This window comes from Lycorma delicatula, chromosome 5 (genome assembly GCF_047948215.1).
Source record: "Lycorma delicatula isolate Av1 chromosome 5, ASM4794821v1, whole genome shotgun sequence".
NCBI classification, from domain to species: Eukaryota; Metazoa; Arthropoda; class Insecta; order Hemiptera; family Fulgoridae; genus Lycorma; species Lycorma delicatula.
In genome coordinates this window covers 59,869,379-59,882,658 of record NC_134459.1, presented here as the reverse complement: position 1 = coordinate 59,882,658, position 13,280 = coordinate 59,869,379, and the positions used below count along the sequence as shown (strand labels likewise).

General features: G+C 32.7%; 1 protein-coding gene across 2 annotated transcripts in view; it reads right to left on the bottom strand.

Moving 5' to 3' along the window:
- Nucleotides 1-12,767, bottom strand: part of LOC142324998 (venom allergen 5-like) — a 28,448-nt gene extending 15,681 nt beyond the window's left edge. Inside the window, exons 1-3 of one of the 2 annotated variants that reach the window (XM_075366228.1) lie at nucleotides 12,665-12,767; nucleotides 12,035-12,153; nucleotides 4,556-4,643 (exon numbers count right to left, since the gene is read on the bottom strand). In XM_075366228.1, coding sequence (XP_075222343.1) covers nucleotides 4,556-4,643; nucleotides 12,035-12,037 — 91 coding nt within the window. In that variant the 5' untranslated portion in view covers nucleotides 12,038-12,153; nucleotides 12,665-12,767. Of the gene's footprint in view, nucleotides 1-4,555; nucleotides 4,644-12,034; nucleotides 12,154-12,558 lie in introns of both variants that reach the window. The other variant, XM_075366227.1, reaches the window with a different exon arrangement.
- Between the last annotated feature and the right edge of the window lie 513 nt (nucleotides 12,768-13,280).

Sequence of the window (13,280 nt, the reverse complement as noted above, 5' to 3'; positions counted from 1 at the left end):
TGACATGTTGTAAGGTTTAAGCATATTCAGTGTCCAACTGATTTAAAAAAATTTAGAACCGAAAGTAGCTGATAGTGTACCTTGACGAGTCATATATATTATCTTCTCACACTACAAATAAATTGTGGAATAGTGATTCAGGTGACGAAATGAAAGTTCTTATTTCAAAAGCCAGCAGACTTATAGGCACGCCGAAGAAGAAATAGGTTTTATATCAAACATCTTATTAACTTGGCATGCAAGTTTAAAAAGTGGTGAATATAGAGGTCAAATGAGAGCAGTAAATTACTTAAAATGGTCAGAAGAGGTATTAATTTCAAACTTCCTGATAATTCTGTGTGGTAATTTTTGATAATGCACCCTATAAAAATGTTATTTTAGAAAAATCACCAATTTCGAATTCAAGAAAAGATGATATGATAAACTGATTGCAGAAGCATTTTCTTCCTCATTTTTCCATGATGCTAAACTACAGTTATACGAAAAGCAAACAAGGAAACACTTACTGTCTATTTGTTTGACAAACCTTTACAAAAAAAGGGCATGACGTTTTCCGACTACCTCCAAACCATTCAGATTTAAATCCTATAGAGATGGTTTGGTCTGAAGTTAAAGGAAACGTAGCAAGTTATTAACATAACTTTTGATATCTATGATGTTCAAAGACTATGTGAAAATAAAGTGGTTAACATAAATGAAAAAAACGTAAGGTGTATTGTGGTAAAGTCAAAGAACCAGAAGCTACTTATTATTAAATTTAAAAATGTATAATATTTAAATATTAGCAATAAATTGATATAATAAAAATTGTGTTTTGTTAAACTTTAGTAACACCACATCTTACAAAGGCTCAATTGCTGTAAGGTAATGAAGCAAATGTTATGCTAAAAGGATAGTAGAATGTTTTGAAGTGCAGCTACTTTTACCATGGCACCAAGTATCAAGACTGATTGTGCCACCTATACACTTGATGGCAGTACAATAAGCTAGTGAATTTTCGCTGGCATTCTGTTATGTTCTATTATAAAATTAACAAAAATTCATTTTTCATCAAAAACTTAGGTAAAATATGACAATATTTTTGTAATCATTATTAAACTGACTTTTCTTGGAAACCAGTTGTCAAGTAAGTATCTAAGTTCCTTAGATATTATTTCAAATATTTGAAAACTGTTTCCAACAGTAAAGTGATGGAGTCTGTTTTATCCAAGTACATTATTAATTTCCGAACATTTCTCCCTGTTTGCAAATTCTCTCTGTGAGCAAAATCTTTCTAAATAAATCAAACAAAATAATAACTGTTTTAATAATCACAGGTAATTGTGACTATTCAATCTTTTTAAAAAGTGTCCAATTTGTGTAATGTATTTTAAAAATTTCCTTCAAATCAAATCATATCTAGTTTCAAGCAAGGTTAGATATGAAGAATTGTTGTAATAGGAAGGAACATATAAGGCAAAATCACCAAAAAATGGTAAGAAAACTATAATGGTACTACAAGCTTTTGAAGTAAAATATCTTAATAAGAACAGGATGAATTTGTATAAAAATTTTAAGTACAATTTCATTAAATGGAATAATTATTTTCCCGAAAAATTTGATAACAGTGATAATTTAAAAACACTGATAACAGTGTCAATCATTCCTACCAACTACAACTGAATGATTTTTTTTTTAGGTACTACCATTAGGTATCGCTTCAGAGGATGAGACGAAATGATAATTTTTTTGCAGAAATATCATGTATGACTGGGATTTGAACCTGGGACCTGCCACTTAAAAACTCCTAACTAGTAGTGGTGGAATAAATGATTCCTTATCAGGAATTGATTTGATTTGTAAAAAATAATCGTTCGTCTGATTCAATGATTCTTTTCCTTGATTCCCTTTACCAGTACTGTAAACTCTAATGTGTATACTCTCTTTCTCTTCTTCACCCGTGTTTAGCGGTTCATCTCTTTCCATACTCCTGCTCGACTCAATTGATCTAGATCCACTACAGACCTTGCGATTGTTAATTTTAATCTGCATGCACTTCCTTTCTCCGCTCTTCAACTATGTTCCGATTCTTCTCTTTTCAATTCTTATTCAACTCCTTAACATTAACATCTGATTCTTTTTCATTTCAGTACAATGTTTAGGAAACTCAGTATCCTATCACTTCTAATGCGCTTACTTTATTCTCTTCATGTATCTAACATATCTCCTTATTTCATCTCTTATTCGATTCCTTAATGAAAACAAGCATACATCAACAAACCTCATCGGCAAAAGGAAAAGGGAAAATATAAACTGTTACACACACATTATACAATTAAATATCTTTCAATAAAAATTTGTAATGAAATAAGCTTTTTTTCTTTTCTTTTAAAATCTGTTCTTTATTAAACCAACTAACTCCAAAACAAGAAATAATTTGTAAAAAATAATGCGGCCTAACTTTTTTCTTTTTCCTAAAATTAGATAATAGAAATGGCATTCTTCTGATTTTTCTTCTAAAATTTGACAGGAAAATAAACTAATGGTATTATTATTTTTTTAAATTGCATTTTGAGTTTTCTTTTTATTCAGTTTGTGAGCTCTACTGTAAAAACTCAAATAATAGAGGTAGCAGGTTAACAGTATTCAAATATTTTTTTTCTTTTTCTAATGAAACAATATTTATGACTAATGGAACTGTTGTTATGATTAACAAAAATTACTGCAGTTCTTAGTGCTGGACTAATGGAATATTTATTGGTTGAGGAAAAAACCAAAGATAACATACAGAAAATTTCAGTAGTTTTGGGGAAGATATCTTAAAAGCATAATTAGCAAGATATTCTTCTTTAGAAAAAGACAAACAGGAAATTTGTAACACTGTAATAGATTAAAACAAAAGATAAAATTATGGCAAAATAACGTTTTTATTAAATTATGAATTAATATTTTACTAACTAGTGATCAATAAATCAGTTCCTGGATTTAATAATTTACAGTTAATAAAAATGTTCAAAATTTATTATGTTTCTAGAAAGATACAGCACCATTTCATTTCCTTGCATTTCCACGGTATTGGGTAAATTAATGGGGAGTAGCAGTACAGCTTTGGTGGTTGAGTTTCAATTAGTCACACATCTCAGGTATGGTCAGTCTGAGACTGTTCAAGACTACACTTCATTTACATTCAAACTATCATTCTCTAAAGTAATATCTTACAGTGGTATTGGAGGCTAAACAGAAAAAGAAGAAGAGAACACCTGACCAAATATCCTGGAGTTGTCTATTTTTCACTACTTTTATTGGGGTTGTAAAAACAGACTGCATAATGTAGATGAAGTGAAATATAATTTAATTCAAGAATATGGTTAATCATAAGGGAAATTGATTGTGGTTGATCATTATTTTTTATTGGCACATATTCAACTGTGAAGGAAACTCTTTTGCAGACTTTTAGCACACATATCTTGGTAAAATTCAAATAACTCATTGTGCTACAGTATATTAGTACCAATGTATGGTGAATTTTGTGTAAAATTAATATGCAACACCAATATTTTACTCATTGTATGCTTAACAATTTTAACAAAGAAATGTCATATATTGGTAATAATTACTATGATTAAACTCCTGCAAGAACAAAATTACAGCAGACTTTGTCTCATTTACATTTTTCAATCCCATTTAAAAGTGTAAATAAGGTGAACATTTTTTACTTGTTCTCCTTGAAAGAAACCTAACACCTTCTTCTTCTCTTACAATTGTATTATGACCACTGTGATATGTTTATAATCTCAGTTGTAATTCAAAGCATAATAATGAACATATGGTTGAATGGTAGTATGTAATAAGCTTTGAAATAGGGATAAAGAGGAATTGTATGGATGATGGCCATGTATAGATCTAAAATCTCATTCTCAAAACAGTTTAATTTTGATGGTTGGTGATTCATTTGAAAAAATTACGTTAGTGGATGGAAAAGCTCAAATCAAAATTTTTGAATGAATATTTAACCAAAAAGTAATAAATCTAGTGACTTTGGTTACACCATTGATGTGGTTAATACTCTGTATCCTGGCAATTAGACACATAATAGTAAAGTAATTTAAAAAGATGCCTCTATTTATGATAAAGAAAATGACCAAAGCATGTTGTGGACTCATTAATTAATGAGTTGATGAATTATCCTTATTGATGCTAATAATGGTAAACAATTTTATGAAATAGGAAGGCATTAAATAGAGAAATAATACAGAGAGAGAGAGAAACCAGTTACACAAAGGTGGATCAGGAATAGTTGAACCCATAGAAATTTAAAAAATGGGATTAAAAAAGTAATGTTTTTAACTTAATAGTGGTAGACTAAAATAATTACAATTTTAACAATTATTGTACATTGTCAAGTAAACATACTGTGAGAAATCCTATACTAGCAAATTTCCCTACCTACTAAAAAAAAAAACTTTTATTCTAACAGTAAATAGATAATTAATTTGTTTGTTTAAGATCATTCTGTACCATGAAAAAATATTTTTAAAAAAGAAGAAAAGTTTGAAATTAAATTTCTAATACATACGATGATCGTTCTCTATTTCCTTATCGTGTTCAAACACACATTCATTAGCCCATTTCTGTGCTCGATCAGCTAACTCGTCATTCCAAACCTGAAATGAAGAACATATTAATTTATCACATTAATGTTGCTAATGAAATAAACAAAGTTTGAATCATACCTCCATGCTGTTAAAAGTACATTTTTATGTGAGTTAAATACCATAACTGTTCAGCCTCTGTGGCACGAGTGGTAGCGTCTCAGCCTTTCATCTGGAGATCCTATGTTCGAATCCCAGTTAGACATGGCATTTTCACATGCTACTTGTCATTTATCTCATCCTCTGAAGCAATACCTAACAGTGATCCTGGAGTTTAAAAAAAAAGCCATAACTGTAAAAGTTGACTTTTTTTTCTCCTATTTAGCCTCCGGGAATTACTTTCAGGTATTACTAAAGAGGATGAATGAGGATTATAAGTATGAGTGTGAGTTAAGTGCAATCTTGTACAGTCTCAGGTTGACGATTTCGGAGATGTTTGGTTAATTGAATTTAACTACCAAAGAACACCAGTATTCACGATCTAGCATTGAAATCCATATAAAAGTAACTGCCTTTACTAAGACTTGAATGCTGGAACTCTCGACTTCCAAATCACCTTATTTGTGAAGATGTGTTTACCACTAGACCAACCCGGTGGGTTTATAAAAGTTGACTTGATATGAATCATAAGTCAAGAATTGCAAGCTGCTATGCTAAGCTAACAAAAGAAAGAGAGGATGATAAATTTCCTGTACTCTTCAATGAGCCAGATGTACGGTAACAAATCAGCTTGCCAAACACTTTCATACTATTCACCACAGAGACTAGTTACATTATTACTAGTGAACATTTTATTTAAAAAAAAGAAACTGAGGCTAATGCTTGTACATCAGGTTTTACAATTATGCAATCTTAATAAAGACAGATATTGTGAAGTAACAGATTCTTTTTTGGTGTGTAATGGTTACAAAGAATTTTATTTTCAAATTACAGGGATATGTAGAGAATTTTTAAAATAAAATCTAAAAAATAATTACACAGATCACTTACAAGTGATAGCATCATCACTTACAAATAAGTAAGTGATAAGTAAGTTAAATAAATAATGTTGAATAAAAGTTTTGATATTATAATTTGATTATAATTTTTGGAGAATTGTAACTTAAAATAAAAAGATCATGTTGTACAATGTTATTAAGCTTTTCAGTTTTTGTGTTCAATTAATATAATATTTATATTAATATATGCATACATAATACACATGATATGTTCATATCAAATTAATTATTATCAGCGGCTCCATTACTCTCCCACTAACAATCACTCTTAAATTGTTTACATACTTAGGCTGTTTATTACTGGATTACTATTATTCTAATAAATGTGTTGGCAACTTTCTTCATTCTGGCTACTACACTTCTGTTATTCATCCCATAACTATATCAATAAAACCCACAACAAGCATAATACACAGTTTTTCTATTGGTACGGTGCCAAATGGACTCAAGATTTAAGCAGATGAATCTCCTTTTAATACTTATTAGAGTCTTTTTGTTAAATCTTTAATATTTTTCTAAATTACACCATCCAGAATTAATTTCTTGGATTGTCTCTCCTGTTTTACTTTTATATCTATTTTTCCTAGATTTTCTGATATATATATATATATTTTTTTTATTTTTTTATCAATTTACTGACTAATTACCTTTTACTTCGTTTTAGAGTTATCGTATTTGTACAGTTAATTTCATTAAGCCTTTTGTTTTTCTCAACATTTTTGGTTCGGGTGTAATATTTATGTCATGCAGCAGCTAAAATAAACCAGCTGGGTTGGTCTAATGGTGAACTCATCATTGTAAATCAGCTGATTTCGAACCAGGGAGTCGCTTGAGTCATAATGCGACTTCAGCATTAGAGAGTTCTAAGGTTCAAATCCTAGTAAAGGCATGGATTTGAATACTATGTCATGAATACCGATGTTCTTTGGTGGTTGGGTTTCAATTAACCACACATCTCAGGAATGGTCAACTTGAGACTGCACAAGACAACACTTCATCATTTTCATTCATCCTCTGAAGTAATACCTTAAGGTGGTTTTGGAGGTTAAACAGAAAAAGAAAGAAGGCACTAAAATAAGTGTACGTAATTTAAAGAAGGGTACATGTAGTGGATTTTTTGTTTTCTGTGATACTCCAGAGATAACAAAAAAAGTTATGCTATTTGTCTGGAAGAGGAAAAATTTATCTTGGGAAAATTTCAGTTTGAAGCAGTAATATCAAAAACAAAATTAATAAATAAATGAAGTTTCATACTAGAACATAAAATAGTATGAGATAATAATAATAATAAAAGGGAATGGTGTTTATAATACATCACATAGTCAATTTGGAATATCATAATTTTGAAGGTGATAATTTAAAAAATATTTGAGTTCTACAAGTTATAATAAAAATAACTTGATCCTGTTCTCTGGTATTTGCAGGAGGCTGTGTAGTGTCTGGAGGAAAAGCAGATTAACTTGAATGTAAAATGCAAAACCTCTGATAGGAATATGCTGCTCCCAATTTATGTAAACAAATTTTTATGTTCTAAGAGATTGTGAACATGTGGCCTACTATCCCACTTCCATAATCAGGAAGTGGGATTAGATTGAAACTGCTATTGACAAACCATTACGAGGAATCATGGCACAACTACCTCACCTCGGTATTAGATGACGTTCTTTGATATTCAGGCTGAATAAAAGGGTATGCAAAGGAAAGAAGCCCCGCCAACCCGTGTGTGGTCAGAGAGGGCTTTTAGTCTACTGTGAGTCCAACTTGGTGGAGGTTTTTGCAGATAGCCTGGAGGAGCAGTACATCCTGAATCCCCCCAACCTTGACGTCGATCACGCAACCCAGGTAGTAGCTTCCTAAACAATCACTTCAATCGGATAGAGCATGCCTCCCGCGAAACAGACCACGTCTCTGAAGAGGAGTTAACCCCGGCTATTAAGACCATAAACCCTGATAAAGTCCTGGGAATAGATGGGATCAAAGTCCGGGCATACCAGAACATACCTCCGATTATAGCAACAATCGCCACCCCATTTCCATCTATTCTGTGCATAGGGTACTTTTCAGCTTTCTGGAAAACGATAAAGGACGTATGCTTACCGAAACCATAGACCATAGAAACTATTAATAGATTTCGCTGTTTCCGGTACTATCAAAGTTGTGTGAGAGGATTTTTTCAAACGACTCCGGCAATACCTGGGACCAAACAGATTCGGTCTGAACAATTTGGGTTTCAAGAGGGCCACTCGATGACTCTCCAACTGGTACAGCTGGTAGATAGCATTTTTAACGTTCTAAACCATGGTAATCACGACTATTTTTCTGGATCTAGCCAAACTCTTCAACAAAGTTTGGCATGATGGCGTATGCCAGATTACTGAAATAGTGTCAGCTGGGGAGGCAATTCGTTGTACGTATGAGGGAATCAGTATTCTCCATCTGAGCGATAATCACCTGAGTCCCTCAGGGCCATGCTTTCGCCCCTTCTCTATGCGACGTACACAAACAATTTGGTACGTTTGGAAGGGGTCAATGCAGCTCAATACGCCAATGATACGGCATTCTATTATTAATCCCAAAACAACGTTAGACTCTAACACGTATTCAACGTTCTAACGGCAGACTCTAACACACAACTTCAATATCAGTAGAAAAAATTTCCTTTTGGGATGAAAATTAATTACTTGGGAGTGATCCTGGCCAACCTTAGACGAGCATATAAATTATGTGATCCAGAGGGCGAAGGCAGCCAGGTCCTTCCTACACACAGTACTTAACCGCGTAAACCCCATCCCATTGGCGACAAAAATACTCATCTACCGATTATACGTGCTGCCAATTCTATACTACGCCTACCCTGCATGGAGGGCGATATTGTGTACCACACTCCAGAAAATGCTGGAAGTCATCCAAAATGTCGTGTTGTGGATTATATTTGGAACACAGTGGTTCAACAGAAACGGCACACTTCAGTATGATGCTGATATAAAGACCGTATTAGAAGTGGGTATGGCACAAGTGCAGAGACTCTTTGGTAGGGTTGCCATGTCCAAGCATCAGCCTCTCAGAGATATCTGCCGAGAGGATCCTACTACACAGGAAGTAAGAACAAACCTCACACCGTTCTTGATGAATCACCATGATTGGCACGGTTAAGCGAAATCGGATAACCCGCACCAGGCCAGGGGCCAGGCACTCTAGTGTTCCATCCCTCTATTTTTTTTTTTTTTGATGCTTGGGTATAAATACACTGAAATCACCAGAAGACTTCATAAGATGGTAAGAGCAGAATATAAGATTCTGCTCTTATATTAGAGAAGAAGGTGTCTGGGAATACCACAGAATGAAAACATAGAACGACTTCTACACAGAAGGTAAGATTAACCCAAAAGTAAGGTCTCAGGATTGTCATCAGCCATCTTCCTCAAGTGTTAGGGCTATGAAATAGAATACATGTATCGAAAACGCCAACTCCCGGATAGTGTATCTTCCCTTTCTTTTCTTTTGCTTCTGGTCTGTTACAGGTGCTACAGAGTGGCTACAGCGACCATACCGGCAAGGGTATCTTTTTCGGTCTTGCGGCCCCCCAAACCCTTCTTAGATTAGTTGTGTGTGCCTAGAAGAAACGTTGGTTGTTTTTCTGCTCTACACAGTACACACAAGGCGATCACAGCAACCTCGTGTATGTGAATTTTCTACTTATATAAATTTGTAAGTCACCCCAAAATCCGTTTTCCTATTTTGGGACGATAATGGAAGAAGAAATCCTGCAGTTACTCAACTGAAGACGAAAAGTCCTGCACTGTCCACAGTGTTGCTCAATTCAGGGCTCACAGGAGTTTCAAGGTTACAATTTTATTTATTCTTCAACTGAAATATGGAAAGTCAGGCCCAAAAGAAAAGAAAAAGAATTACATTCCACGACAAGGAACTCGCCCAACTCCGACTCATCTGTTGCAAAACAAAGAAGTTGGTGAAAGTGAAGAATGGTCTGCCAAACATAAATTCATCAACCATCCATGCTTCCTTTCTTCAAATTATAATTTTGGCTTTTAGCTAACACGCCCTCTGGTGAAGAGAGAGGATGCACCCTTCAACAACTAGAGTCCCTCAGGCGCTTCCTGCTCATCCGAAAGGTACTAGCATCAAAAGACCTTCAGTGGACGGACTGAAGGGGAATTGCACCGGGAGAAAGGCGCATTTGCCTTGCTAGTCTCCAAGGATAAACTAAATAATGTTATTTCAAATTGTTCTTAGAAATATGTAACTGCCACTAAACAAACAAATACCAGCCCAATATCAGGAAAGAAGCAGCAGCAAGTAACTGATATCTTGACTCTGTGATGAATAGGGGATATGTATCTCCTGATATTCTTTCGTTATGTTCCGTGCAAGAGCATTCACTCTCGGAACACCGCCAGGGAAGACCAAGAAGAAGAAGAAGGAAGAAGACCCTTTAGTGACCCAATGTGGGATATCGCAACTGATGCTAACATCCCCGCCGAAGCAGCAGATCTGACCGGTCTTGCACGATGGCCGCTAGTGCCAGGAGGCATAGTGATGAAGACGAGCAGCGCCAGAGAAGAACTACCTTGGCCCTGTTGGTGGAAGACAACTGATGCCGATCCACAATTGCAGGGCTGTGGTGGCCATCACTACAGTGAAACTGTAGTGGGGACTCAACTGCCTTGTGGGAAGCATGGTCTAATTACAATGGACACCATGCAACAACCTGGCTATAACCCTTGAGCTGAGACAAATTCGCCAAAAACCAGCGACCGAACTCAACAGCCTTCTCAGGGCTACCGCTTGAAACATACAAATGGCCATTTTCAGATGCCATATGCGGTCAAAGCAATTAGGCGACAATATATATATATACATATTCTTTTTTTTGTAAGTTCTTAGAGTTGAGAGATACAGTTTATAACATGGTGCAATTGAGTAAATTTTCTAGCACTGTTGGAAAAATCAACTTCACTCTGCAATCTTTATGTATGAAAACTCAACGACTGCCTGTCTACATAACAAAGTGGTATTTTGAATGATTTCCACTTCTCACAGACTGTAAAAAAAATCTTCTTTTAGTTAAAATGGATAGCATCATAGTGCAGTTGTAATTAGCAATCAGCATGAATAAATAAATAATTAATTGTGTTTAAAAATGATTCTTTTTTATCATTTAAGTATGATTACAAAATGTGTAGAACAAAGCTAGTCCATCAATTTTTTTATATGTGTGATAATTAACCTGATGAAATTATATGAAAGATGTAGTAGTAACATTATGGGAGGTTATGTAGTTAAAAGAATAATGCAACCATTTAACTTCAGTGGAAAGTAAATAAAGCTCTGAGGCTGCCAAAATTCAAGTGATTCTTGTTTATGACTGTGAAGTTCTAAATATGAAAGTGCTCCAGGAACAAGCAATTAATAAAAAGTCTCCTTAATTACTGAGTTGAAATACATTTGAAAATTGTTCATGGCAAAATACCAGAACTGTGAAAAATTTCACAACTAGAATCTTCATCCTTTCTATTCCCTTATATATTGCCATATATAATCATGAACTTTTTCAACTAAAAAAGCAGTTTTCTAGTATTTTTAAGCATTTTACTCTAGATATTTCTTTCTGTTATTTCTGTATAATATTCAACTTGATAATGTTGCTTATAAGGTTACAATTTGGGAGTTAAAAGATTGTTATAAAAAACTGATGTAGGTGAATATTATTCCCAAATAAAATAAAAAAATAATTTCAAAATGGGAAAAGTAATGGGCCAAGGTACTGAGTTACAAGAGTCATGTTTTGAAAATTATAAAACCTGGATTCAAGTATATGAGAGATTTTTGTTTTAATTCTGTAAAGTTGGGTTAATTTTTTAACAGACTCATATAATTAGAATTATTAAAAAACTTATAATTTAGGTAAGTTTTCAATATCAAATTCTGTTATTTTAAATAAATTACTCAAAAGGTTTTTAGATTACATAAATTATTTAACTGTAATTAAGACACATACAGTGATTTCACTTTTATGAGATGCCTTTAGAAAATAATTCTGTTAAACGAATATCAAAACAACAACCTCCCCTTTATATTAATTTTAAAAAACCTATAAATACTTCAAGTTTAGTTTTTGTCACAAGGATAATCTCAAAATACACTTTTGTTATAGGATTATGAGTGTTTATCAATCACTTGATAGTATTTGCTTTTGGTCCTTTTCTGTTTTCACCACTACACTATGAACATTTCTTCAAAGTATTAGGATTTTCCTTTGCTACAATTTCATGACTATGAATGAGTGTGTTTTATAGCAGGTAGAGACGATTAGATAAAGAAAAATCAAAAAGAATAAAAAAAATACCTATTTAATAAAATATGTAAATGAAGCCAGGTGCTTACCATTTTTCTCAGATTTTTTGCTGCAGGTTGACCAGTATTTTTTCCAAGAGCAGTTTTAGCCCTAACGGCATTATGAAAATCTAATATTTCTATTTTATCGTTTTCTGTAATACCAGAAGCTAAAAAAACAAAAAAAAAATAATTACTATATTATTTCAGAAAATGATAACATCTGCATTATGCTAAATGACGAGTAACATCCTTTTAATAAGTACACATCTTATTTTATGATTTACTAACAAAGTTGATATTGATGTTAATCAATATCAACTTTGTTAGTTAATCATTTGTGAATAAACATAATATATATGAAGTATAATATTTTGTTACACATTAAATGATTTTCTGAATCATTTCTAGATGAATGCCACTAACAAACATCACACTGATGCAGGAATTGTATGACAGAACTGAAAAGATCTGGAAAATACATCAATGTATAAAAAAGTGAGTTGTTTTGAATTTGTTTTTTTTTACAAAGAAAAATATATATACTTAAAATAATTGTTACTGAAAATAATTACATATTCTTCGTAATCCAGAAATGTTAGTTATGTAACTTTGATTACTGAAATTAATTTTAAAAAGAATTAGTAGCACAAAAATGAAGTAGAGATCATGCATATTTACAGGAAAGAAAACTGATTTCATTTGATAATGAAATAAATACTCGTAACTAATGTAGAAAGAGATACTTCACCATGAAAGTAATGAGTATGTTATAGCCATAAGTCACCATTATATACCATTTTTAAATGGTATATCAACATGACATCCCAATCTTTTTTTTATATTGTTAGTTTACATCAAGTTGTGCATATGCATAAACCATAACTACTTTAACGTTTTTTTTTAAATTCTGATTGTGTAATGTAACTTTCTAAATTGAATATGTAAAGAAATAAATGAAAACACTAAACAAACATGTTTAAGAATAATATAATGAAACTATTTAACATTTTAAATACTTTATGTTTTTTATTATTTGAAATTTGGTAATTTTGGTTTAAATATGGTGCCTGCCTTAGTAATACATTTAAAACTTCTCTGTAATTACAAGTATTATTTATTTTAAAATTTACTGCATTTCAGAAAAAAATAAACAGTCATGGTGACTATTACCATTTGGTAAATTATCAAGGCCGTCTTCTATGGTGCCGTCCAGAGATCAGTCCAATCTGAATTTATGCTGCAATGAACGGTCGCTTGAAGATAACCCAATAATAACCCAGATAAAAACAACAGC